Source organism: Cetorhinus maximus, chromosome 9, assembly GCF_964194155.1.
Source record: "Cetorhinus maximus chromosome 9, sCetMax3.hap1.1, whole genome shotgun sequence".
NCBI lineage: Eukaryota > Metazoa > Chordata > Chondrichthyes > Lamniformes > Cetorhinidae > Cetorhinus > Cetorhinus maximus.
Window position 1 is genome coordinate 83,158,816 of NC_135887.1, and position 24,091 is coordinate 83,182,906.

Here is a 24,091-nt window from a genome sequence, read left to right on the forward strand (position 1 = left end):
TTCTGTCAGATCCATGCTTGACTATTCCAATGCTCTGATGGCCAGCCTCCAATCCTTAACCTTCCATAAACAGCAGTTTATTCAAAACTCTGCTGCCCATATCTTATCCAGCAAATGTTCTTTTTTCGACTTGTCTTCGCCGACACTGCTTTGCTTTCAGTTTCGCAAGTACCTTAGCTAAAAATTTTCATCCTTGGTTTTAAATTTCTTCATCACTTTCCCCTCCAGTTCTTTGTAATTTTGTCCAGCTCTACAAACACCCTCTCTGGACGGTCCATTCTTCTTATTCTGCCTGTTCTTGTACCCTCCCCCGCTTCAGTCACCTAGGCTTCACACTCTGGAATTCTCACCTTAAACCGCTCTCCCTCTTCTCCTTTAAGACCTTCTTAAAATACACCACTGGGACTAACACTAGTATTTTAAACTTAAATCAGGTCAATTACGAGGGCATGTAAGCAGAGCTAGCGAAAGTGAACTGGCAATTTAAGTTAAGGGGTAGGTCAAGAGATCCAGTGGCAGACATTTAAGGAGATATTTCAGAATACACAGAATAGATACATTCCAACAAGAAAGAAAAATTCCAAGGGGAGGATCCACTATCCATGGTTAACCAAAAAAGCTAATGATAGTATCAAACTTAAAGAAAAAGCATATAATTGTGCAAATATGGGTGGCAAGTTAGAAGATTGGGCAGAATGTAAAAAACAGCAAAGAATGGCTAAATGATTATGAGGAGGGAAGAATCAGAGTACGAGAGAAAGCTAGCTCAAAATATAAAGACAGACAGTAAGAGTTCTATAGATATTTAAAAAAGAAAAGTTAACAAAGTGAGCATTGGTCCTATAGAAAGTAAGTCTGGGGAATTCATAATGGAAAATAAGGAGATGGCAGATGAGTTGAATAGGAATTTTGCATTGGTCTTTACTATAGAGAAAACAAGTAACTTCCCAGAAATAACTGTAAATCAGGAATTGGAAGGGAGGGAGGAACTCCAGAAAATTACAATCACTTAGCAAATTGTTGGAACTACAGGTTGACAAGTCCCCTGGTCCTGATGGATTTCATCCTAGGGTCTGAAAAGAAGTGGCTAGCGAGATAATTGATGAACTGGTTTTTATTTTACAAAATTCAGTAGATTCGGGGAAGGTTCCATTAGATTAGAAAATAGCTAATATAACTCCTTTATTCAAAAAGTGGGGGAGACAGAAAGCAGGGAACTATAGGCCAGTTAGCTTAACATTTGTCACAGGGAAGATGCTAGAAGCTATTAAAGACGTTATAATAGGACACTTAGATAAATTCAAGGTAATCAGGCAGAGTCAACATGGCTTTGTGAAAAGGAAATAATGTTTAACCAATTTATTGGAGTTATTTGAAGAAGTAACAGGTGCTGTGGACAAAGGGGTGGATATGCTGTACTTAAATTTTCAGAAGGTATTTGATAAGGTGCCTCATCAAAGGATTTTGCGGAAAATGAAAACTCATGACGTAGGAAGTAACATATTGGCATGGATAGAAGGTTGGCTAGCTAACAGGAAACAGGGAGTAGGCATAAATGGCTCATTTTCTGGTTGGCAGGATATGACAAGTCGTGTGCCACAGGGATCAGTGCTGGGGCCACAACTCTTTACAATTTATATAAATGCTTTGGATGAAGGGACCAATGGTATAGTTGCTAAATTTGCTGATGACACAAAAGTAGGTAGGAAATTAAGTTGTGAAGAGGATGTAAGGAGGCTATAAAAGGATATAGATAGATTAGGTGAGTAGGCAAAGATCTGGCAAATAGAGTATAATGTAAGAAAACGTGAGGTTGTCCATTTTGGCAGGATGAATAAAAAAGAGGCATATTATCTAAACAGTGAGAGGCTGCAGTGCTCTATGATGCAGAAGGATCTGGGTGTCCTATTGTATGAATCGCAAAAGGTTAGCATGCTGGTGCAGCAATTAGCAAAACTAATAGAAAGTTATTGTTTATTGCAAGGGGAATTGAATACACAAGTAGGGAGATTATGCTTCAGTTATACAGGGCATGATAATACCACATCTGGAATACTGTGTACAGTATTGGTCTCCTTTTTAAGGACAGATGTAAATGCATTAGAAGCAGTTCAGAGGTTTACTAGGTTAGTACCTGGAATGGGTGGGTTATCTTATGAGGAAAGGCTGGACAGACTAGGCTTGTATCTGCTGGAGTTTAGAGAAGTAAGATGAGACTTGATTGAAACCATTGAGATCCTGAGGGGAGTTGACAGGGTGAATGTGGAAAGGATATTTCCTCTTATGGGAGATGTAGAACTTGGAGTCATTGTTTCAAAATAAGGGTTCGCCCATTTAGGACAGAGATGGGGAAAAATCTTTTCTCTCAGAGGGTTGTGAGACTTTGGAATTCTCTTCCTCAAAAGGTAGTTGAGGGAGAGTCCATGAATCTCTTTAAGACAGAGGTAGATAGATTCTTGATAAGGGGGTGAAATGAGGGTAGGCAGGAATATGAGATTAAAATCAGATCATCTTATTGAATGGCAGAGCATGCTTGAAAGGCTGATTGGCCCACTCCTGCTCCTAATTCATATGTTCATACATATGTTTACCTTAGACATGTTAACCTCTGCTAATATCTCTTTCTTTGGTTCAGAATCTGTTTTTGTCTGATGATGCTCTGGGAAGAGCCTTGAGATGTTTTTCTATATTAAAAGGGACAATAGAAATGCAAGTTGTTGGCCTAAATCTTACATTCGTCAGGTGCGCGCGATCAACGAGCCAGGAAGTGTGATCAGTCCCCAAATGCAATTTCACACTGGCCAATTAATGGCTAGCCAGCGTGAAACACATGCTGAGAAAGCCTCAGTGCTGTCAGGGGGGCAGCGGGAAGAGTGCGGGCGCTGACAAAAGTGAAGGCAGACAGCTGCTGCGGAGCTGCACACTTGGACAGATTAAATGGCAAGAAAATAATGCACCAAACTGTATCTATTTAGCATATTCAAGCACCTGACAGCAGAACTCAAAAAACATCCATACATAGATATCCTTTTTTTATTATATTTCGCCCCGGACATTTCATCCTGCCCTTGACTGAGGTTTTAGCGAAAATGTAAAGCCCACCTGGCCAACCGTATTAGTGACTGGGCCATGTAAAATCAGTTTCAATTGCTTCCTTAATGGGCTTAATTGCCTGCTTAATTGTTGGCAGGCGAGCTTCCTACTGCAGCAAGAACCCAACATCTTCTCGCACGATTTAATGCGCTGTCAGGTTCGGTGCGCGCCCGCGTAGAATTCTGGCCGTCGTTTTAACAATGGACAACATTTTCAACTGAAGGTGGGCATTACAATCGTTTCTAAACCTGCTCTCACGCCTGACATCCATGCACATACACTTTCCAAAAGGGATCACTTAACAGGGCTAGGGCTGCTATTTCTCTCCCTAGCCCAGGGGTTAGAGGTCAACTCTGAGCACCTCACTTTTATCAGCTACTTTGGAAAAACTGAGGATATAATGTGGGACATTTCTGGTCTATTTGGCTTGCTACAAGAGCACATTGTACATTTGCCATCTGAGCGATCCCAGACTGAATAAAAAATTCAATTCATGTCAGGATAATTCTCATTTGTATCATTACAAAAATGTGAAGTATAGCTTGTATGACTCTATGCTGGTCCTCTGCACAGAGAAAGACTGTAACTAGACAGTCCTTGGGCTAATTAATTTTTCTAATTCTAAATTAACTTGGCTAATTCTAAATGTGTGTACTGGAAGCTACATATGTTAATTTTTTTTCATTCATTCATGGGATGTGGGTTAGGCCAGCATTTATTGCCCATCCCTAACTGCCCTTGTTCACAGGGCATTTAAGAATCAACCACATTGCTGTGGATCTGGAATAACATGTAGGCCAGACCAGGTAAGGCAGCAGATTTCCTTGCCTAAAGGACATTTGTGAACCAGATGGGTTTTTACAACAACCGACAACGGTTTCATGGTCATTAGACTTTTAATTCTAGATTTTTATTGAATTCAAATTCCATCATCTGCCGTGGCAGGATTCAAACCCGGGTCTATATGCAGGGCCCTGTTCTTTGCAGAGAGAAAGAACGTGTACACACATTGCACTTGTTTCAACTAAACAAAATAAATGAGAGCCATTCGCTGGTTCATTCCCGAGGGCAATATCTTGACCAACTAGAGTCAAGCTGCCTGGTTCAATTTCAAACACTGCTTGGCAGTTAACTGTCAGTCATCATCAACTGGTGCATCCTCCATGGCAATGCCTCTGCCAATCAGAGTCCATTTGCCAATCAGAGTCCACTTGCCAATCAATCAGCACTCTCTTCTCATAAAGTATAAATTTGTTGTTTCTCCTGACATTGGCATTTTTTTGCGAATTGTCTTGGTGTGTACAAAATGAAAAGCTCAGACAAAAAATGTCTTTTTTCAGCAATACTCTAATTCTAAATTGTCGCTGGCAACACCAAAAATAAGGCAAATAATAAGCATTTGTCCATATAACTGTAATGGGCTCTAGGTATTTTGCAGAGAACTTTCCACTGAGGGGGTAAGTAACAGGCAATAATTAATACCAATTTAAGCTCCAAGTTCATCTGTCACCTCTTGAATATACACAGTACATGCCAGATCAAAGGGAATGATTCACCTCTGCCTGATACTGTACAGGTTATATACATTTCACTGATCATTACATAAAAGGTTTCCTCCTCTAATTCAGCTGCTTAAACCAATGTTCTATTAATTTCCAAATCTTAAAGCATGAAATTTCCATTTTGCTGTTATTTATTTTACTTAAATTCAAATTATTAGGCAGGTCCACTTTTTGTAGTGCAGAATATCTCTGAAACATTAGGAAAATACTACAAAGTGGACGAGTTGTAATTGGGCATTAACAAACGAACCGATGTTTGTAAGCAGAAAATGCCGTGTTGGAGGTGGTATTCCAATGGAGTGGAGAAAGGAGCCTGTCTACTGTATGCTCCATACATGGGGTATCATTATAGAACTGGATACAAAAGGCAATTGAGCACAGCATTTTAAGGCTGCCAGTTCACAGGAAATACAGTCCGACAATGTCCCAAATTTTGGTCCGGATGAATGATATCCTTCCACTCCCCCCTTTGAATCATAGAGTCAATGGTGTTTGGATGAATTGTCAGGAGTTCTGCACTGGTGAAACAAAGCTGGCAACCAACTGGCTTCTCCTTTCCCAAATAATCACGTGATAGGCAAATTAGTTCTCCTCTCACACCTTGGACCATTGCATCAATCCTCTTCCTTTGTAAATAACTTGCTACCATTTGGTTAGAGGTGTAATGCTATTGCAGAACCAACTCAGCAACGTATTTACTCCTGCACAACAAAACACACAATCTTTTCTAATCTGTCTGAGTTGGTTCAGTCTAGTTATTTCCTTATAGACCATTAGCTCCAGCAGCCATGCAGAATTGTTTCCCATTATAATCTATTATGCAATTACTATTAAAAGCAGGAAACTTTGGTGGGTGCAGTCAGCTGCAAGACGAATAGGATGAGAAATCCAATTTTAGATAATGTAGGCCCACTTCTGAGAGTTCCACTTATTTTTGTCTAAACTAATTTGAGTCAGCATAGTCTTATCCTTCAGGCAATCCTGCCTACTTCTTAAATGTAACGTGACAATAAACGGTACGGGTTGGAGATTTCCAGTCACAAATACAGATTGAATTTCCTCTTAATTGAACCCTTAATATCTCCTGCAGGCTCTAAGTGTATTGAATTAACTACAATCAACTAGAATATTTTCCACGGCTTGATTCTGCAACTTGATCACTTACCTAATTTACGTAAAGCGGTGTTCAGTCTCTCTACAATTTCATCAAGTGGTTTCCCCATTTCAGACATGGCCCCAGCCATCTGTCAACAGCAAAGTTAGTACAATAAACACAGGGGAAGGGTTTAGACTTAGATATAATTATTAAAAAGTTTTTTTTTATAATTTTCTTCCATCCTTTTCTGAAAATGTTTGGTTCCCTGCTGTAATACAATTCCAAAGGTCCCCTGAATACCTCTCCCAAGTGGTTATTCTTCATTTATAATCTTAGACAACTATCAGGGTATTCAAACATAGAGATCATCAGTGCCACAGCTAGTCCTTTATTCACCCAAATGTTACTGTATCATTGGCTCATTTTCATGCAGAGGCCTGGGTAGGAAGTTACATTGCAGTGTTAGTCAGGTTAACTTAAGCTCACAAAAGAGTTGGGAAGGAAGAGTTATGTAATACAGCCAAGCCAGACCAGCAAGTCTGATGGAATGTTGTCCACCTTCAGGAAAGCATACATTCAATGTCAGTTCCAAAAGGCTGCTAATTGAGGCAGGTAGGAGGTAAACTTCCCTGAAAAATACAGCCAACCAGGCCTATGTAGAGGACCAAATTTTCAAGAGAGGAAACCCAAGAAAACTTCTTACTTTAGCTCATTATTGAGTCCAGTATTTGTTACGAAATGAAGCCATACTTCAAATGTTTCTCTGTTCATTTAATAATTAATTAATAAACCAGTCTGTGGTTTTGCATTCTGTCTTGTCTTCTAAAATGTATTAGTCAGTACACCTTGCAGAATGTTAGAGCAATATGCATGAAGTACAGAATCTCGCTCATACAGCAATTTTCTTTTCTCTTTATTGCAACCAGGAATTACTATACACCCAGGCACAATAACAAATAAAAGTGCCACAATGGAGATACTTGCAGCTTGCAACATTCATCTGCCACTGCACTCTTAGCAGAATCGATTTATTTCCATCTTACAAAAAAGGACTTCAGGTTTCATTTTTAAGCAGAAAATGTGAAATGTAATTTCAAAATAATGATGAAGCTTTGAAATGCCATGCATTACAATACAACAAAATACTGCTACCGCTAAGTAATGGCGCCGATTATACACCAATGAACAGGGCTGTTTTTGAGATTTTGGTTGTTATTTCTATCATCAGCGATCAAAGGGATATGTGCACTTTCGTGGAGGTATTTTTCAGCTTTGACGTTTTCTAGGTTGACACGCATAAAAGCGTCAGCTGTTGACCATATGGAAGAATTAGATAATTATCAAGACTAGACAACAAGTAACAACAAAACCCACAGCACCTATGCAAATAAATTCATAAACAAAACGTTGGAATGGCTATTTAGATGCAAATTCACAAAGCATCTATATGTTCAGTGACATTGACCTGGATTTTCATTGTATCGGGTTGACTCGGGAGCCTTTTAAAAATATCAGACGGGTCCCAATTTTGGGATTACCGACCCCATTCCCGGGCTGTATAATTTTCAGGAGTGCCTTTAAAGGGTGGAGGCTGGTTCCTGTCAAAAGCCCGCATCCAGCATTCCTGACCTGTCTGGCTCCATTGCGGAGATCAGCATGTCCTGCTCCTCCACAATTTTCATGGAGTCGGGCCAGGTTTTTGAAAAGTCATAGTTCACAACCCCTTAGAGAAGTCGTGAACCCTAGTCTACATGAGGGGACTTATTGAAAGGTAATCTCAAAAGGGTCCCCTCATCTCCCCTGTGCCAGGTTACGTCTCCTCACCCACCCCCTCAACCCTCCTATGCTATTACGCCCCCTCATCCCCTTATATCCCCTGATGTTCCCTATGCCAAGCTCTGCCCTTCCACCCATCTATGTCCCCTCAGGCCCCCGTGCCAAGCTTTGCTCTTCCACCCATTCCCCCCCCCTGCTCTTCCACCCACCCCCTATGTTTGCCTATGCCACCTTGATGCTAAGCTCTGCCCATCCACCCACCCCCTATACCAAACTCTGGTATTTCCATGCCTGTTGACCCACTGTACACTTTCCAGAACCAATGAATACCATTGTGCATTGTGGGATGTGTTAAAAAAGGGCTTTGAATAAATATAATCCATTGATAAATTTCTCCTGTGCTTGTTAAAAAAAGGTCTGCAGTGCCAGCTAATTAAAGTGTAAATCATCCAGGCCCTCTGAAGTTTTTAAAGCCACAGACCCTAAACCACTTAACTTGTGTCAACAAACATTGTGAAATTGACCGCAGAGATCAGGCATCCTGAGCTGTCAAATGTTTCCTCTGGGGAGCAGCTGTTCTCATAATGTAATAGCTGTCTGGGCTCTCAGCCAGCATACATAATGAGGCTTGGCTCAAAGCCCAAGCTGAGAGACAGCGAAGGCAAGCCTATGAACTTGTGGTGATCTACTGCGTTCTACACAAGCTGGCTATCATAAGACCACAGCCCTTGCCACTCAGGCTTCAGCAAGCACCTCAGGAGGAGGAGAAAGAGGAAGAGAAAGGAAAGAGACATCCTCAACATATTGCTCTAGACAGTGCCTGTGAGTGACTCATCAGACTCCAATATCATCTCCACATGACCATTGTTCCACAATTCTCCACATTTCTCAATTCCCCAATTTTCTAGCCCTCTGTTGCAAACCATCACAGCATTCTCATAACAAATTTATTCAACAAGATTCCCAATAACACATATGATACTCAAATATTCACCCTGGTGTTTTCCCTTAGCGCCTGTCATGCGGGTGCCTTTCCCTAGCCTCATGCCCCTATGCAGAGTTATCCCTGTGGCTGCAAGTTAGGTCTTGAAAGACATCTTTCACTGGCGCAGATTGCAGATGGCCTTGCAGGACCTTCCTGAGGCCACACTCTGGGCCATGAAGGACTGCATCACTGTGGGTGGCAGCAGTCTGGGCTCTGCCTGGCTGACAGGCATCAGCAGAGGCACTGGTGGAGCGGCAGTAGTTAAGAGCATGAATGCTGTCATCCTGAAAAAAGGAAAGCAGGTTTGTGTACCAAAGACCCTCTGCCACTTCCCCAAACAGCACCTCAGCAATTCCAGTAATCTGCCGGAGCACATAATGATGGAATGCTGCAAGACCTGCAAACTCCTTAGAGCACTGGTATCTGTAGCCATGGTGGAAGCAGTCTAAGCATGCACAGCACTGGGCTTGCATGGAAGCAAGCACAGATCCTAGGGCCTCAATCTGAGCTTCCACTGCAATACTCAGACATTGGGAGGCCACAGTAACCATCAGAATACTGGGTCTACAAATGCTGTCACGCAGTTGGTCACCACTTCCATGCTGGAAAGGATTGACTCCAATCGCTGCTTGAAGCCCTGTGCTTTCTTCAAGCCTGACCCCTCCATGTTCCTTGCCAGTGACAATAGGCTCTGTGGCAGGCCTGACAGATAAGCCAATCATTTCTGTGTGCACGCCCATCTGCCTTTTTCTGTATGCCATCCCATATTGAAGTCTTCATCTGAGTCCTCTGCAGGAGAGCTTGTCTGCGACTTCGTCCTCTGGGAAGATGGCACACACTATTCTTTCCCTCGGCTTGGTTGCAGTCCACTTATGCCCGGTTGCACGTCATGTGCTAATTCCACCTCTATGCTACCATATAAAGTACCACAGTCCTAGTATCTGAGTTGGTGTCTGTGAGCATCAGACCAAATGAGAAGTCTGACATCTGTTCTTCTCGCCCTTCATTGTCAAAATGCATTGACTGGCCAGGTGGCAGTTCTTGGTTACCTAAAAACAAAAATGCACAAGGGGAGGGTTAGGGTAAGGGTGGGCACTAAGGATATGGATAGTATGAGATGTTTTGTCACAGCATCAGCAGTTTGAACTTTATACCAGATTGTGAATGAGAGTGAAGTAGGATTTGAGAAGGTGCAAAAGGCAGGAACATACCATCATCCTGGATGGTTTCAGTGATGCCGGTTGCAACAGCCTCAATCACTGCTGCACCAATCATTCAGAATACTGTTTCTTCCAAGGGGCTCAGGAGGCAGAGATGTGTCTATCATTTCTCTGCTGCTCCCTCCTATTGTGTTACCACCTTGCCCTGCAACAAATGCAAGAGTGTCAATGAATGCGTTGCAATATGTTTAGGTCATGTACCTGTCATAGCTGAAAGTTGGAAGTATGTGGAAACTGAGATATGGCTATAAGGCTTGAAGCAGTGGTAAGTATGCCAAAGGCTAAACATAATGCGACAGTATTACAGCTGTTGCTATAATAATGCTGCTGCTGATAACAAGAAAATTATATACAATATACAAAATCAATATAACACAAAAAGAATATTAAAAAAACACTTTTTTTTAAAAGGACAACAAAAAAGAAGCAACAAGATTCTACCTCACTGACTGTCCATATGCACCACTGCAGGAAACAGGTGAGAGAGAACAAACAACATTACTCACTTGAGGAAAATATATGAATGTTAGGCATGAGTCTTGATTGCTAGAGATTGTGGATGGGTGAGTGATGGGGGTCTGGTGGATTGAGCGGAGGTTGCTGGTACAGTGGGTAGGATATGATATATGAAGATGTATTCACTAATCCTAGCCACTTGTGAAGGAAATGAAAGTTTTGTGGCATTGCAGTCAGTGTCTCGGAGACAGGCTCTTTGCATTAATGTCTAATTGCTCTCATTCTCTTCACAGTGTATGCCAGGAGGGCCTCCTGCAGAAACATGACGTCTCTCCTCCTTTCCAGCCCCTGGACTGAGGCCTTTATCACTACATCAGAGAATTTGGGGGCCTTCTCTCTAGCTTGCTACTCCGTTTGTTATCTTTATTCCTTGTGAGGTGCAGGCTGGCTTGAAAGCGTGCAGGCTCACTGCAACTTGCATTAATCCTGCTGAGCATACAGTCACTCAGCAGCATGTTTAGCACCAGGCTGCAAACTGCAATCATCATGATGAGTGGCAGTACAAAGATTGCATGTGGCTTGCATCATCTTGATCAGCCATCCTTACACCTGTGAACTGGCCATATCCATTTTTTAGTCCATTGTGTCTAACGCGAATAGTTTAACCATAGATATGTCTCAAAATTACAGTCTGCAATCCTTTGATGTTTCTCAGTAAGGCAAACCCTACTGTGTTACTCTTTAGCCACAGAGGAAACAATGTCTCAAACTCAAATACTCAAAGCGTTTGGCCAAATCTGCCAGAGATAACCCCGACCCATTTTGTAAACTATATTTCTGTGAACCCTTCCTTTTTATTTAAAAAAATTATCACCACCATACTCAGCCTGTTGTACTGGGGTCACTTACGAAAAAAATCCTGGTGTGACCCATCTGCACGCAGCAGGTGGTGCAGCTTCAAGCTTACCTGAGTCAATGTTTCCTGGGAAATCTGCATTTGGTTTGAAGTAGCCCCCATTGTTTGCACCAAGTCAACCTTTCACTCTTGCTATCATTATTACCATGCCATGCATGCCAACCCCATTTTTAATAAAGTTGACACTTCTCCTAACTGGCTCAGTTCATGAATGATCCTGAAATGTGAAAACAAGCGTTTACATTATTAGACAAGCTTTGTAACTTGAAGCGTAGGCCTAATTCCACACTCCCAGCAGGGAGTGGCATTTACAAGGAGTACTTTACAGGAAGTTGCAGGTGCATAGCCCCTATCTCTGAAAATTAATGGCTGGAAAAAGCCAATTCTCCTTCATCTGCATGAAAGAGGAGAAAAGCGTTAAAACATGCAAGCTTGAAACAGAAATACAAATATCTAAAGCACAAATTTGGTGATAAGCCTTTACATCAAAGAATGATGCATTCTTCATAAAATGGAGACAATGCACACTCTGTTCCTGGGTTGACGTAAGAGAAATTCTCCCTGAAGACCCTGGATGGATAAGGCCTCTGAACAGCTTGCTTCTTCTATCTTGCCTGTGCTCGATCTCTCTTTCATGCTACAGGCAACAGGGGATGGTAACTATGACACCTATGACTGGGAGCAATTGGCCTGATTTGAACCACATGTCATACCTCTCCCTATCAATTTCACTGACTTTGAACAACACCAGAAAACTCCCAGCATTTCTAAAAACTCAGGCAGAGCCAGTGAAAATCGATCAGCAATTCACCTGAAAGTTAGTTCCTGATCTGTTTAAACAGTACTAATGTAGAAGTCCTTCCTGCTGCTGAATGCATATTCAGCTGTGTGTGTTTACAAGAGGGCATTAGCTGTACTAGCAAGGTTGAAAACTGCATTGCTGGTATCAATCAGCATATAAAAATGCATACTTTCAGTGCACACCAGTTGAAATGTGTACGCACAGCATGTATGCCACTTTGATACTAAAACCACATCCGTAGCACTGAAACAATGGACGGCATGGAGCTAAATTTTGTGGCCTAGGAATCTACCTACAACCAAGTTACGAATAAACGACTTATCATTTTCTAGCTTTGAACAAGGGTCTAACATTTAACGTCCTCCAGTCCTTTGAAAATTCCTGTTCACAAAATACCTTGAAAAATTACAATTGGTGCTTCAGCTATTTCTTCCCATGCTGGAATGCATGCCATCCGGGCCTGTGACTTTTTTTTTACTATCAGTCCATTGGTAATTGTGTGACGCTGATCTCTCAGTAAAGCTTCACGTTTCCAATCCTTCAACTCAGCACTGTTATATATCAGACTTACTTTGTGTATGAGTACTGTACCACACAGACCCCTCCTCCCAGCTTTTTTATGCGTGGTGAAGGCACAGTCATCAGCTACAATAACCATCTCCACAGCGATTCCCTCTGCTTTTGCCTCCTCCAGAGCTAAGCCGAAGTTTAGCCGATCACCTGTGTAGTTCTTCACAATCAGTAGTACACCAGCTAGAGAAAGCACAAACAAAATGTTTTAAACAAAGTGTCACAATAGACCTTTTTTGTTTTTCTTGACTCTAACCCCCTACCAACCACCAAAATTAGCTCCCCACAACCAAATAACTTCCCCAGGGCAGACAGATTCTGAAGGTAATTGACAATGTCCCAAAACGCTTCACAGAAACATAATCAAAAAATGGACATTGATCCAGAGGAGAAAGGGTGATCAAATGGCTACTGAAAGAAGTTACTTGTTTGCGCATTGGCTGATACCGCACTTGATACTGGCCTGGAAGAGTGTGGTGGCAGACTGTTCATAGACCTTGACTGCCATACCCATGATTCAAGTTACCTACAAACACTCTTGCAGCTAAAAGCACGTATCCTAAACTGGATCCTTGCAGAGCCTGAGCCCATGAAGCCAGTTCTCCTCTGTTATCCTGAACTAAGCACGGCATGAGCTGTAGCTATAGTTGGTGGAATTTTGGCATTCCTTCACTGTTGCTGGATAAAATCCTGGATTCTGGGTGTACCCACACAAAGACTTGAGCAGTTCATGAAGGTAGTTCATTGCCACTTTCTCAACGGCAATTATGATGGGCAATAAATGTCAGTGATGCCCATATCCAATGAACAAATAAATAAAAATAATGGTACCTGATGACTTTCCTAGCTTGTTTTCTTCCATTTAGTACCATTTCAACTCTGAAATGTAATTAAGCCCTTATCAAATCAACCCCCCCATCTTAATTTGTCAGTCTCATGGAATTCTTCAACTAGGTGCCTCATCATTCCCCAAACCAAATGAGAGTTTTGAAGAGTTCCTTTTACATGTCCCCTTCCTTCAGCTTTTCATATTCAACTGACATCTTGCAAATAATTGAATTATAGTTGGCTTTCTAATGTTTTAGCAGAAAGAAATCAAATATTTTAGGTGCCATGTGAACATTGCGTACTGCTCTAACAAAAAGGTTCCTCCAAATTTAAACCAACGAGGGAACAGGCCATTTTCGATCCAGTAATAAGCCTGAACTAGTGAATAATCCAAGAGAAGGTGAACAGCTCCGTGCCTTAGGGAGATTGAAGTGCTCTTTCGCACGCGAAGTTCACTCTAGATCCGTTTGCACTCCTCCCCCCCGCCCGCACAGGCAGCACTGAGCGCTTCCGCTCACGTTCCACGCTGGGTGGGCCTTAATTGGCCCGCCCGTGTAAAATCGCGGTGCGGTGCCAATCACAGGCGGCGGTCGGTTTCCCTTCCACCATGTTTATAAATGATTTGGATGAAGGTACACTGAAGACTGCTAATGACAACAATAAAAAGTATAGATGGGAGTAGAAAGTTGCAAAGGAACATTGATCGAGTGTGAGTGGGCAAAATGGGGCAGATGGAAAATGAGAGATCATCTGCTTCGGACTTAAGAAAGATAGTTTACAATATTTTCAAAATGGTGAGAAGCTAGGAACTGTGGATGAGCAGAAAAACTTAGGGATCCTAGTACAGATACCACAAAAAGCTAGTAGGCAGGTACAAAAAATAATTAAAATAGAATGAATGTTGGCCATTATGTCAAGTGGGCTGGAATATAAATGGATAGATGTCATGCTAGAGCTGTTTAGAGCTTTGGTTAGATCCCAAGCAGAGTACTGCACTCAGTTTTTAAAAAAAATTTGTTCCTGGGATGTGGACGTCACCAGCTAGGCCAGCATTTATCGCCCTTCCCTAATTGTGCTCAAGAAGGTGGTGGCGAACTGCCTTCTTGAACCGCTGCACTCTATGTAGTGTAGGTACATCCACAGTGCTCGTAAGGAGGGAAGTCCAGGATTTTGACTCAGCAACACTAAAGGCGATATATTTCACTTGGTATAAGTCAGGTGTTGGTATTTCCATGTGTCTGCTGCCCTTGTCCTTCTAGATGGTGGCAGTCATAGGTTTGGAAAGAACTTTAAAGTAAATAGAGGGGGGAGGGTTCTGCAGAGAGGATATGTAGGCTTACAAAGCAAAACGATATGGGCAGCACTGCAGGGTAGCTATTTAAGCAATGATACCCAGAGTGTGACAGGAAGGGACAGAGTGTACAAACATTAAAAAAGTGGCAAAATAGGGAAAAAGGAGAAAAAATGATAAAAAGGCAAAATTAATGGCCCTTCGATGCACATAGTATTCGGAACAAAATAAATGAATTAACAGCACAAATAGAGGTTAATGGGTATGATCTTATAGCCATTACAGAGACTTGGTTACAAGGAGATCAAAGTTGGGAACTAAATATTCAGAATATGTGACTTTTCGAAATTACAGGCAGGAAGGAAAGGGTGGTGGGGTAGCTTTGTTAATACGAGATGGAATAAGTACGATAGCAAGAAATTATCTTGGATCAGAAGATGTAGAATCCATATGGGTGGAGGTCAGGAATAACAAGGGGAAGAAGACACTGGTGGGAGTAATCTATAGGCCTGCTAACAGACAGAGAATAAATCAAGAGATAATGAGGGCATGTAAAAAAGGCAGTACATTAATCATGAGTGACTTTAAATCTTCATGCAGATTGGGAAAATCAAATTGGCAGAGGTAGACACAAACAAGAATTCACAGAGTGTATTTGGGACAGTTTCCTAGAACAATATGTTGTGGATCCAACCAGGGATCAGGTTATTTTGGATCTGGTAATGTGTAATGAGGTAGGTTTAATAAATGATCTCAGAGTAAAAGATTCCCTAGAAAACAGTGACCTTAACATTGTAGAATTTAGCATTCAGTTTGAGAGCGAGAAACCTGGGTTGGAAACAACTGTGCTAAACTTAAATAAGGGTAATTACAAAGGAATGGGGGCAGAGTTGGCTTGAATGGACTGGGAAAGCAGTTTAACAGAAAAGACCATTGATGAACAATGGCTGACGTTTAAGAAAATAGTTCATGACTCTCAACAAAGATATGAGGAGGAAGGATTCTAGGAAGGGGATAAACCATTCATGGTTAACCAAGGAAGTTAAGGAGTATTTCAAATTGAAAGAAAAAACATACAATATGGCAAAGATTAGTGGTAAGATAGAAGATTGGGAAAGTTTTAAAAACCAACAGAAGATGACCAAGAAAATAATAAAGAGGGAGAAAATAAACTTTGAGGGTAAACTAGCAGTAATATAAAAATGGACAGAAGAGCTTCTTTACATATATAAAAAGGAAGAGAGAGGCCAAAGTGAACATACATCCCTTAGAGAATGAGGCTGGGGAATTAATAATGGGGAACCAGGAAATGGAAGAGGAGTTGAATAAATACTTTGCATCAGTCTTCATGCTAGAAGACACTAATAGCATTCCAAAATACTAAATAATCAAGGGGCAAAAGAGGGGGAGAAAATAAATACAATGACTATCACTAGAGAAAAAGTACTAGGGAAACTAATGGGGCTAAAGGCCGTTAAGTCCCCTGCACCTGATGGGCTGCATCCTATGATATTAAAGGAAGTAGCTACACAAATAGTGGATGCATTGGTAATAAACCTCCAAGAATCCTTAGATTCTGGAAAAGTGCCAGAGGATTGGAAAATTGCCAATGTAACACTCTTTTTCATAAAGAGAGGGAGACAAAAAATAGGTAGCTATAGGCTAGTTAGCTTAACATCCATCATTGGGAGAATGTTTGAATCTATTATTAAGGATGTAATAGCAGAGCATTTAGAAATGCATAATATAATTACGCAGAGTCAGCATGGCTTCATGAAGGGGAAATCATGCTTAACAAATTTATTAGAATTTTTTGAGGAGGTAACAAGCAGGATAGATAAAGAGGAACCAGTAGATATAATGTATTTGGATTTCCAAATGGCGTTTGATGAGGTCCTGCACGTAAGGCTACTTAATAAGATAAGAGCTCATAGTGTTGGGGGTAGTACATAAGCATGGATAAAGGATTGGCTAACTAATACAAGGCAGAGAGTTGGGATAAGGGGGGCATTTTCAGGATAGCAGCCTACAACTAGTGGAATGCCACAGGGATCAGTGCTGGGACCACAATTATTTACAATATATGAGGGAAATGAATGTACTATCACCAAGTTTGCAAATGACACTCAAAAATAGGTGGGAAGGCAAGTTGTGAGGATGACACAAAAAGTTTACAGAGGGATATAGACAGGTTAAGTGAGTGGGCAAAAAATTGGTAGATGGAATATAATGTGGGAAAATGTGAGGTTATGCACTTTGGCAGGAAGAAAAGGAGAGCTGAATATTATTTAAATGGAGAAAGACTGTAGAAAGCTGCAGCATAGGGGGATTTGGGGATCTTCCTGCATGAATCCCAAAAAACTAACATACAAGTTTGACAGGTAATAGGGGAGGTAAATGGAATGTTGACCTTTATTTCAAAGGGAATGGGGTATAAAAATAGGGAAGTCTTGCTAAAAGTATACAAGGCACTAGTTAGACCACACCTAGAATACTGTGAACAGTTTTGGTCCCCTTATCTAAGGAAAGATGGACTGGCATTGCAGGCAGTCCAGAGAAGGGTCACTAAGTTGATCCCGGGTATGAAGGGATTTTCTTATGAGAAGTTGAGTACGTTGGGCCTATACTCATTTGAGTATAGAAGAATGAGAGGCGACCTTATTGAAACATATAAGATTCTTAGGGGGCTTGAGGGGATAAATGCTGAGAGGTTGTTTTCCCTTGTGGGAGAGTCTAGGACCAGAGGGCATAATCTCAGAGTAAGGGGTCGCCCATTTAAGACAGGGATGAGGAGGAATTTCTTCTCTCAGAGGGTAGTTAATCTACGGAATTCTTTACCACAGAGGGCTGTAGAGACTGGGTCGCTAAGTTTATTCAAGGCTGAGATAGACAGATTTTTAATCAATAAGGGAATCAAAGGTTATGGGGAAAAGGCAGGAAAGTGGAGTTGAGGATTATCAGATCAGCCATGATATTGAATGGCGGAGCAGACTCGATGGGCCGAATGGCCTGCTTCTGCCCTACATATTATGGTCTTATCTAAGGAGCCTTGGTCTGCTGCCATTGTGCAGTGGTGGGGGGAGTGAATGTTTGTGGTTGGGGTGCCAATCAAGTGGGCTGCTTTGTCCTGAATGGTGTGTTCTTAAATATTGTTGGAGCTGTACTCATGCAGGCAAGTGGACAGTATTCCATTACACTCCTGAGTTGTGCCTTGTAGATGGGGGACAGGCTTTGGGGAGTCATGTGGTAAGTTAGTTACCGCAGGATTCCTAGCCACTGACCTGCTCTTGTAGCCACAATATTATTATGGCTAGTCCAGTTCAGTTTCTGGTCAATGGTAACCCCCAGGGTGTTGTTAGTGGGAATCATACTTCAGGGAAGGTTATACTGCCCTTGAGAAGGGTGCAGTGCAGATTCACCAGAATGGCTAAAAGGCTTAAATTATGGGGACAGGTTGCATAAACTGGGCTCGCATTGCCTTGAAAATGGAAAACTCAGGGGTGCTTGAGATGATCAAAGAATTTGATAGGGTAGAAAGAAAAAAGACTTACATTTATATAGCATTTTTCACGACTACCATCTCAAAGCTCTCTACAACTAATGAAGTGCTCTAAAAGTGTAGTCGCTGCTGTAAGTAGGAAACATAGCAACCAATTTGTCCATAGCAAGCTCCCACAAACAGCAATGTGATAATGACAACACAATCTGCTTTTGTTATGTTGATCGATGGATAAATATTAAGCAGGACACTTGGGAAAGCTCCCCTGCTCTTCTCCAAAATAGTGCCATGGGATATTTTAGGTCCACCTGAGAGACTGACAGGGTCTCGGTTTAATGCCTCATCTGAAAGATGGTACCTCATCAGTACTGCACTAGAGGCTCATTCTAGTTTTTCCTGCTCAAGTCCTAGATTGGAACTTGAGCCTGGAACGTTCAGACTTAGAGGCAAGAGCACTACCAACTGAGCCATAGCTGACACGTTTGATAGAAAGTTCAGAACAAGGGACCGCAGCAATAAAAGTAGAGCCATGCCATTGAAAGGTGATGTCAGAAAGCATTTTATAACACTATGATACAGGAAATATGGAAGCCTCTCCCCCAAAAGGTTGTTGAGACTAGGCCACTTGAAAATTTCAAAACTGAGATTAATAGATATTGTTAGGAGTGTGTATTAAGGGTTACAGAACCAAGGCACGTAGCTGGAGTTAAAATACAGATCAGCCATGATCTATATAATTTAAGTACAGGCTAGATGGGTTTAACAGCCTACTCCTGTTCCTATGTTCCTAAATAGCTATTTTAAAAATGTTATTACAAAGAATGTTGACAAAAGCCAGTACTGAAAGCATGCTTCAAAACTGGAAATAAAAAAACTGTCTAAAAATCTTTTTAATAGTGCCATTGCAGCTAGAGTATCCTTTATTCACACTCCTGATAAGTGAATGGAATGTATAGTGCAAAACAGAAGATGGACACACTGCATTGTGCTTAGTTTAAATATGTTTTAATATTTAAGGCTAAAAGGTTATCTGAAAGCCTTTAGAGTATGTTATGAGACGGTTAGGGACCAGTAAGTTTTGTTTAAAATACATAAAGTTTGAAAACCCAGTTACCCACTAGGAGAATGACACCATGGTTTTAAACAAACAAAATAAACTTTACAAAGTCAGAAAAGTGAAACAATTTACAATTTCTATCTTATACTATAATAGTCAGAATTAACGTGAGGTAACTATGAACTAACAGGCAAACTGTGGTTGTACCATACTGTACATTAAATGGGAGATGAGACCAAGACAGATCCCATGGATTTCTCAGCAACCTACCCAGATGTTAATGACCAATGTGAGTCACAAAATCTTGGTAAAACTCTGTCGCCCACAGGAAGGACTTCAACTCTTCATTTTCAAAGATCCAGCCTTTGAATTTCGTCAAAAGCCATTCCAACTCAGACTGCCTCAACAATTGCTCACCCCTCAATGGTTCAGTCTCTTCTCCTGAGACTGTGTTCCATGGGATTCACAAAGCTGCACTTCCACCTCTAAGTACCAGGTCATTTTCAACTCTTTTGCAGACTGCTAGCTTCACTAAACTGGCACTGTCCCTGGGTTTCTCTGAACTCCAGTCTCCCGGCTGCACGGAGCTATAAATTGTTCCCGGGGCTTCTCCGGTCCTAGCTGCCTCCAGCATGGAACAAGCATTCTTCTGTCACCTTCTCAGCTGCCCCCAGGACGTCTTCTGAGCCTTAACTATACCGACCAGCTCCCAGGGCTTCTCTGTAAGCTGCAAACCACACGTGGTCCAAACTGCAATTCTCAGCTGCACTGAATGGCTCCCAGGGCTTTTCCGAGTCTTAACCGCCTGGAGCCTGCAAACAACAGCACTCTTTCAGTGTAGCCTCTTCCCCTGCTGTAGAACACTCACTCTCCCAGCAAACACACTGATAAACTGAAACCCAAGAAGCTTCTTAAGCTCCATGCATCTCCATGACACATAGCCTGCTCTGTTCTATCCTCAAACTGACCTCCAAGCCAGTTATCCTACATTTACAGTTTCTTCAGCTAAGTAAGCCCACCTGCTGTTTTATGGCTCTTACCTTTCTAGCTGTTAGCTTCTGAAATAAATGTTTTAAATGGAATAGACTCCAACCTGCTTCAGTTGCAATTATCCCAATTTCCACAGTTAAACTTTAATCTTCCCAGAAATAAACATTACCTTAAAATATTAACATGAACCATGAACTAGATATTCATCACAAGAATCTAATATTAAATGGCAGTGAGCTAGCAACAGGGGTCTCCACTCTAGTTTCAATGTGCTGATATGGGGCAACTGGAAATTTTGCTTTCCGTTTTTAAATCATGAGAGTATCTCATTTCCTGTAACCACCAAGACCGAGGAGTAGGCCAGCTGGTCAGCTGAGAAGGCATGCCCGAAAACAGTGTCTCAAAACAGATGGGGTAAGTATACTCAGCATGGTGATTGCAGAGATTGACTCATAGAATTTTATTTTGCATAATTGAAATATGGTTATGAGAAATGGCAGCTCCCAACAGAGCTTCTCAGGGACTGTACTGTTCTGTAGCTCTACATTTTCTATAAGGTCGTACCTGCTCCTGCTCTGTCCATAGTTCGGATTGCAGCTGAAATACTTCCAGTTGGTGGAGAAGTGAAGACGTCTCCTGCAATGGCACCGGACAACATTCCTACTCCAACATATCCTGGAAATAGGAAGAAGGAACTTTAGAAAGTCCATGGCAGTTTCTGAATACAAGAAAAACCCTTGAAGAATGCTTTTATTCTTTACTCCTCTAATTTTCTCTCCTCCAATGCTGAAGTTGCTGACTCCTGTTAGCAGTCCTTAATTCATTTCCAAAGTGCTAATGCTTAGCATGAACCTATAAGATATGTATCAGCAGGTGATCTCTGTACATAGGAGGCATCAATCGGCCCTGTTCCGTTCCTTACCCAACACCCTGAGGTTAAGAAAATAGCAGAATGAACTGGGAAATGATAAGAGAGGAAACCGTAGCATAAATGGGGGTGGGGTTTGAAGAGTTCCTCCTTAGCACTTAAAATTATTTATGCAGTTGATAAAAACAGTTTACCAGATTTAATATCAGACAGAATCAATACATATCGGCAATATTCTGCAATTGTTATGCAAAAAATAAGGAAAATCTTTGCATGTTTTGCCATAATCTCCTACACAAGAAATGGATAGTTGGGAATATCTAAGTTTAGGCCGAGACAAGGCCATGCCATACTACATTTTCAGTATAACTATGTGTCATAGGCCTATATTCAGAACTCTTAAGTCTTTGAATTTTTTGAGGTCTTATCAACTTCTTTCGCAGCTGTCGATTAGCTTTTGTTCATTTTATTTGCAGTATGACATCAGGTGTATTTATCAATTGAGCTACCAGCAGTTTCTATTGAAATCCTGACTGCAACATGGCTATGTTCATATTTCTGTGTCTTTTTCAGTGCACTACCCGTCTCCACTGAGTCTACTCCATGGTCCACTTCTAAGAACTGCTCTCATTTAGTTCTATTCCTATTGGTCACAATGCAGCTGGCATATCTTATGATTGTTTCTTGTCTCATTCCTGGGCCCTTGCTTTTACTTATTTTCATGTTATTCCTTGATGACATTATCCATAGGCCTGGAATCAGCTTCCACATGTATGCTAACAACCGGCACTATCTCTCCTTAGCATTCTCAATCCCAAGATCACTACTGTAACATCAAATTACCTGATCCTGCATAAAATCACAGGTAAGCCAGAATTTTTGCCAGCTGAACTACAGGAACAATTAAAGCATCTGGTTCAGCGCCTGGCTGAATCCATCCCTTGCCCCATCACTGTTCCTACAAATCACCCCATAAAAAAAAACTCCCAAGTTCTCTCCCTGTCTTTTCACTTTTAACTATAATTTCAAACTGATAACCCTTTTTCTATAATGGAATGTGCAAAACTACACACAATATTCCAACTGTGGCCTCATCATAACAGTGTAAAAAACTATCATGACCCCTTTACTCTTCTATACTGTGCTTCGATTCATAAAACCCAAAATGCTACTGAACTTTTTTTTTTAAACAGTCTTTCTACCTGCACTCACACTTCACAGGAATTACGTATTTAAAATTCACGTCTCACCATAGGGTAAATAAAGCCAAGGAGTTAAATGCGTGGCTCAGAGATTGGTGTGGGAGGAATGGGTTTCGGTTCATGGGGCATTGGCACCAATACTGGGGTAGGAGGGAGCTGTTCCGGTGGGATGGGCTTCACTTGAGCCACGCTGGGACCAATGTCCTGGTGAACCAAATAAGTAGGGCTGTAGAGAGGGCTTTAAACTAAATAGGGGGCGGGGGGGTAGGGTTCTGGAAAGGGGATACAAAGGCTAACAAAGCAAAAAGGATACGGCAGTCTTGCAGGGCAGCTATTTTGGCAATGATACCCAGAGTGTGACAGGAAATAGCAGGGTGTACAAGCATTAAAGAAAGCAGCAAATAGGGTCAAAAGGGGGAAAAAATGGTAAAAAGGCAAAATTAATGGCTCTTTACTTAAATGCACATACCACTTGGAACAAAATAAATGAATTAATGGCACAAATAGAGGTTAACGGGTATGATCTTATAGCCATTACGGAGACTTGGTTACAAGGAGATCAAAGCTGGGAACTAAATATTTTTGAAAGGACAGACAAGAAGGAAAGGGTGGTGGGGTAGCTTTGTTAATACGAGATGGACTAAGTATGATAGCAAGAAATTATCTTGGATAAGAAGATGTAGAATCCATATGAGTGGAGGTCAGAAATAACAAGGGGAAGAAAACACTGGTGGGAGCAGTCTATAGGCCCCCTGACAGTAGCTATATTGCAGGACAGAGAATAAATCAGGAGATAATAAGGGCATGTAAAAAAGGCAGTACATTAATCATGGGTGACTTTAAATCTTCATGCAGATTGGGAAAATCAAATTGGCAGAGGTAGACACAAACAAGAATTCATAAGAGTGTATTCGGGACTGTTTCTTAGAACAATATGTTGTGGATCCAACCAGGAATCAGGTTATTTTGGATCTGGTAATGTGTAATGAGGCAGGTTTAATAAATTATCTCAGAGTAATGGATCCCCTAGGAAACAGTGACCATAATATGGTAGAATTTAGCATTCAGTTTGAGAGTGAGGAGCCTGGGTCGGAAACAACTGTGCTAAACTTAAATAAGGGTAATTACAAAGGAATGAGGGCAGAGTTGGCTTGAGTGGACTGGGAAAGCAGTTTAGCAGAAGACCGTTGATGAACAATAGCAGACATTTAAGAAAATAGTTCATGACTCTCAACAAAGATATATCCCAGTGAGGAAGAAGGATTCTAGGAAGGGGATAAATCAACCATGGTTAACCAAGGAAGTTAAGGGCAGTATCAAAGTGAAAGAAAAAACATGCAATGTTGCAAAGACTAGTGGTAAGCCAGAGAATTGGGAACTTTTTATAAACCAACAAAAGATGACCAGAAAAATAATAAAGAGGGAGAAAATAAACTTTGAGGGTAAACTAGCAAGTAATATAAAAATGGACAATAAGAGCTTCTTTAAATATATAAAAAGGAAGAGAGGGGCCAAAGTGAACATAGGTCCCTTAGAGAATGAAGCTGGGGAAATAATAATAGGGAACCAGGAAATGGAAGAGGAGTTGAATAAATACTTTGCTTCAGTCTTCACAGTAGAAGATACTAATAGCGTTCCAAAAATACTAAATAATCAAGGGGAAAAGTGGGGGAGGAAATAAATACAATAACTATCACTGGAGAAAAAGGGAAACTAATGGGGCTAAAGGTCGATAAGTCCCCTGGACTTGATGGGTTGCATCCTAGGATATTAAAGGAAGTAACCACAGAGATACTGGATGCATTGGTAATAATCTCCCTAGAATCCTTAGATTCCGGAAAAGTCCCAGAGGATTGCAGAATGGCCAATGTAACACTCTT

The 24,091-nt window shown here is 41.3% G+C and overlaps 1 protein-coding gene across 6 annotated transcripts in view; it reads right to left on the reverse strand.

The window, feature by feature from the left end:
- tkfc (triokinase/FMN cyclase) overlaps positions 1–24,091 on the reverse strand; it is a 148,244-nt gene that overhangs the window by 56,485 nt on the left and 67,668 nt on the right. For 4 of the 6 annotated variants that reach the window (XM_078548952.1, XM_078548951.1, XM_078548950.1 and 1 more), the window contains 3 exons: positions 20,706–20,816; positions 12,478–12,659; positions 5,821–5,899 (listed from right to left, as the gene is read on the reverse strand). In XM_078548952.1, coding sequence (XP_078405078.1) covers positions 5,821–5,899; positions 12,478–12,659; positions 20,706–20,816 — 372 coding nt within the window. Of the gene's footprint in view, positions 1–5,820; positions 5,900–12,477; positions 12,660–20,705; positions 20,817–20,902; positions 21,020–24,091 lie in introns of those variants that run through there. The other 2 variants (XM_078548954.1, XM_078548953.1) reach the window with 2 other exon arrangements.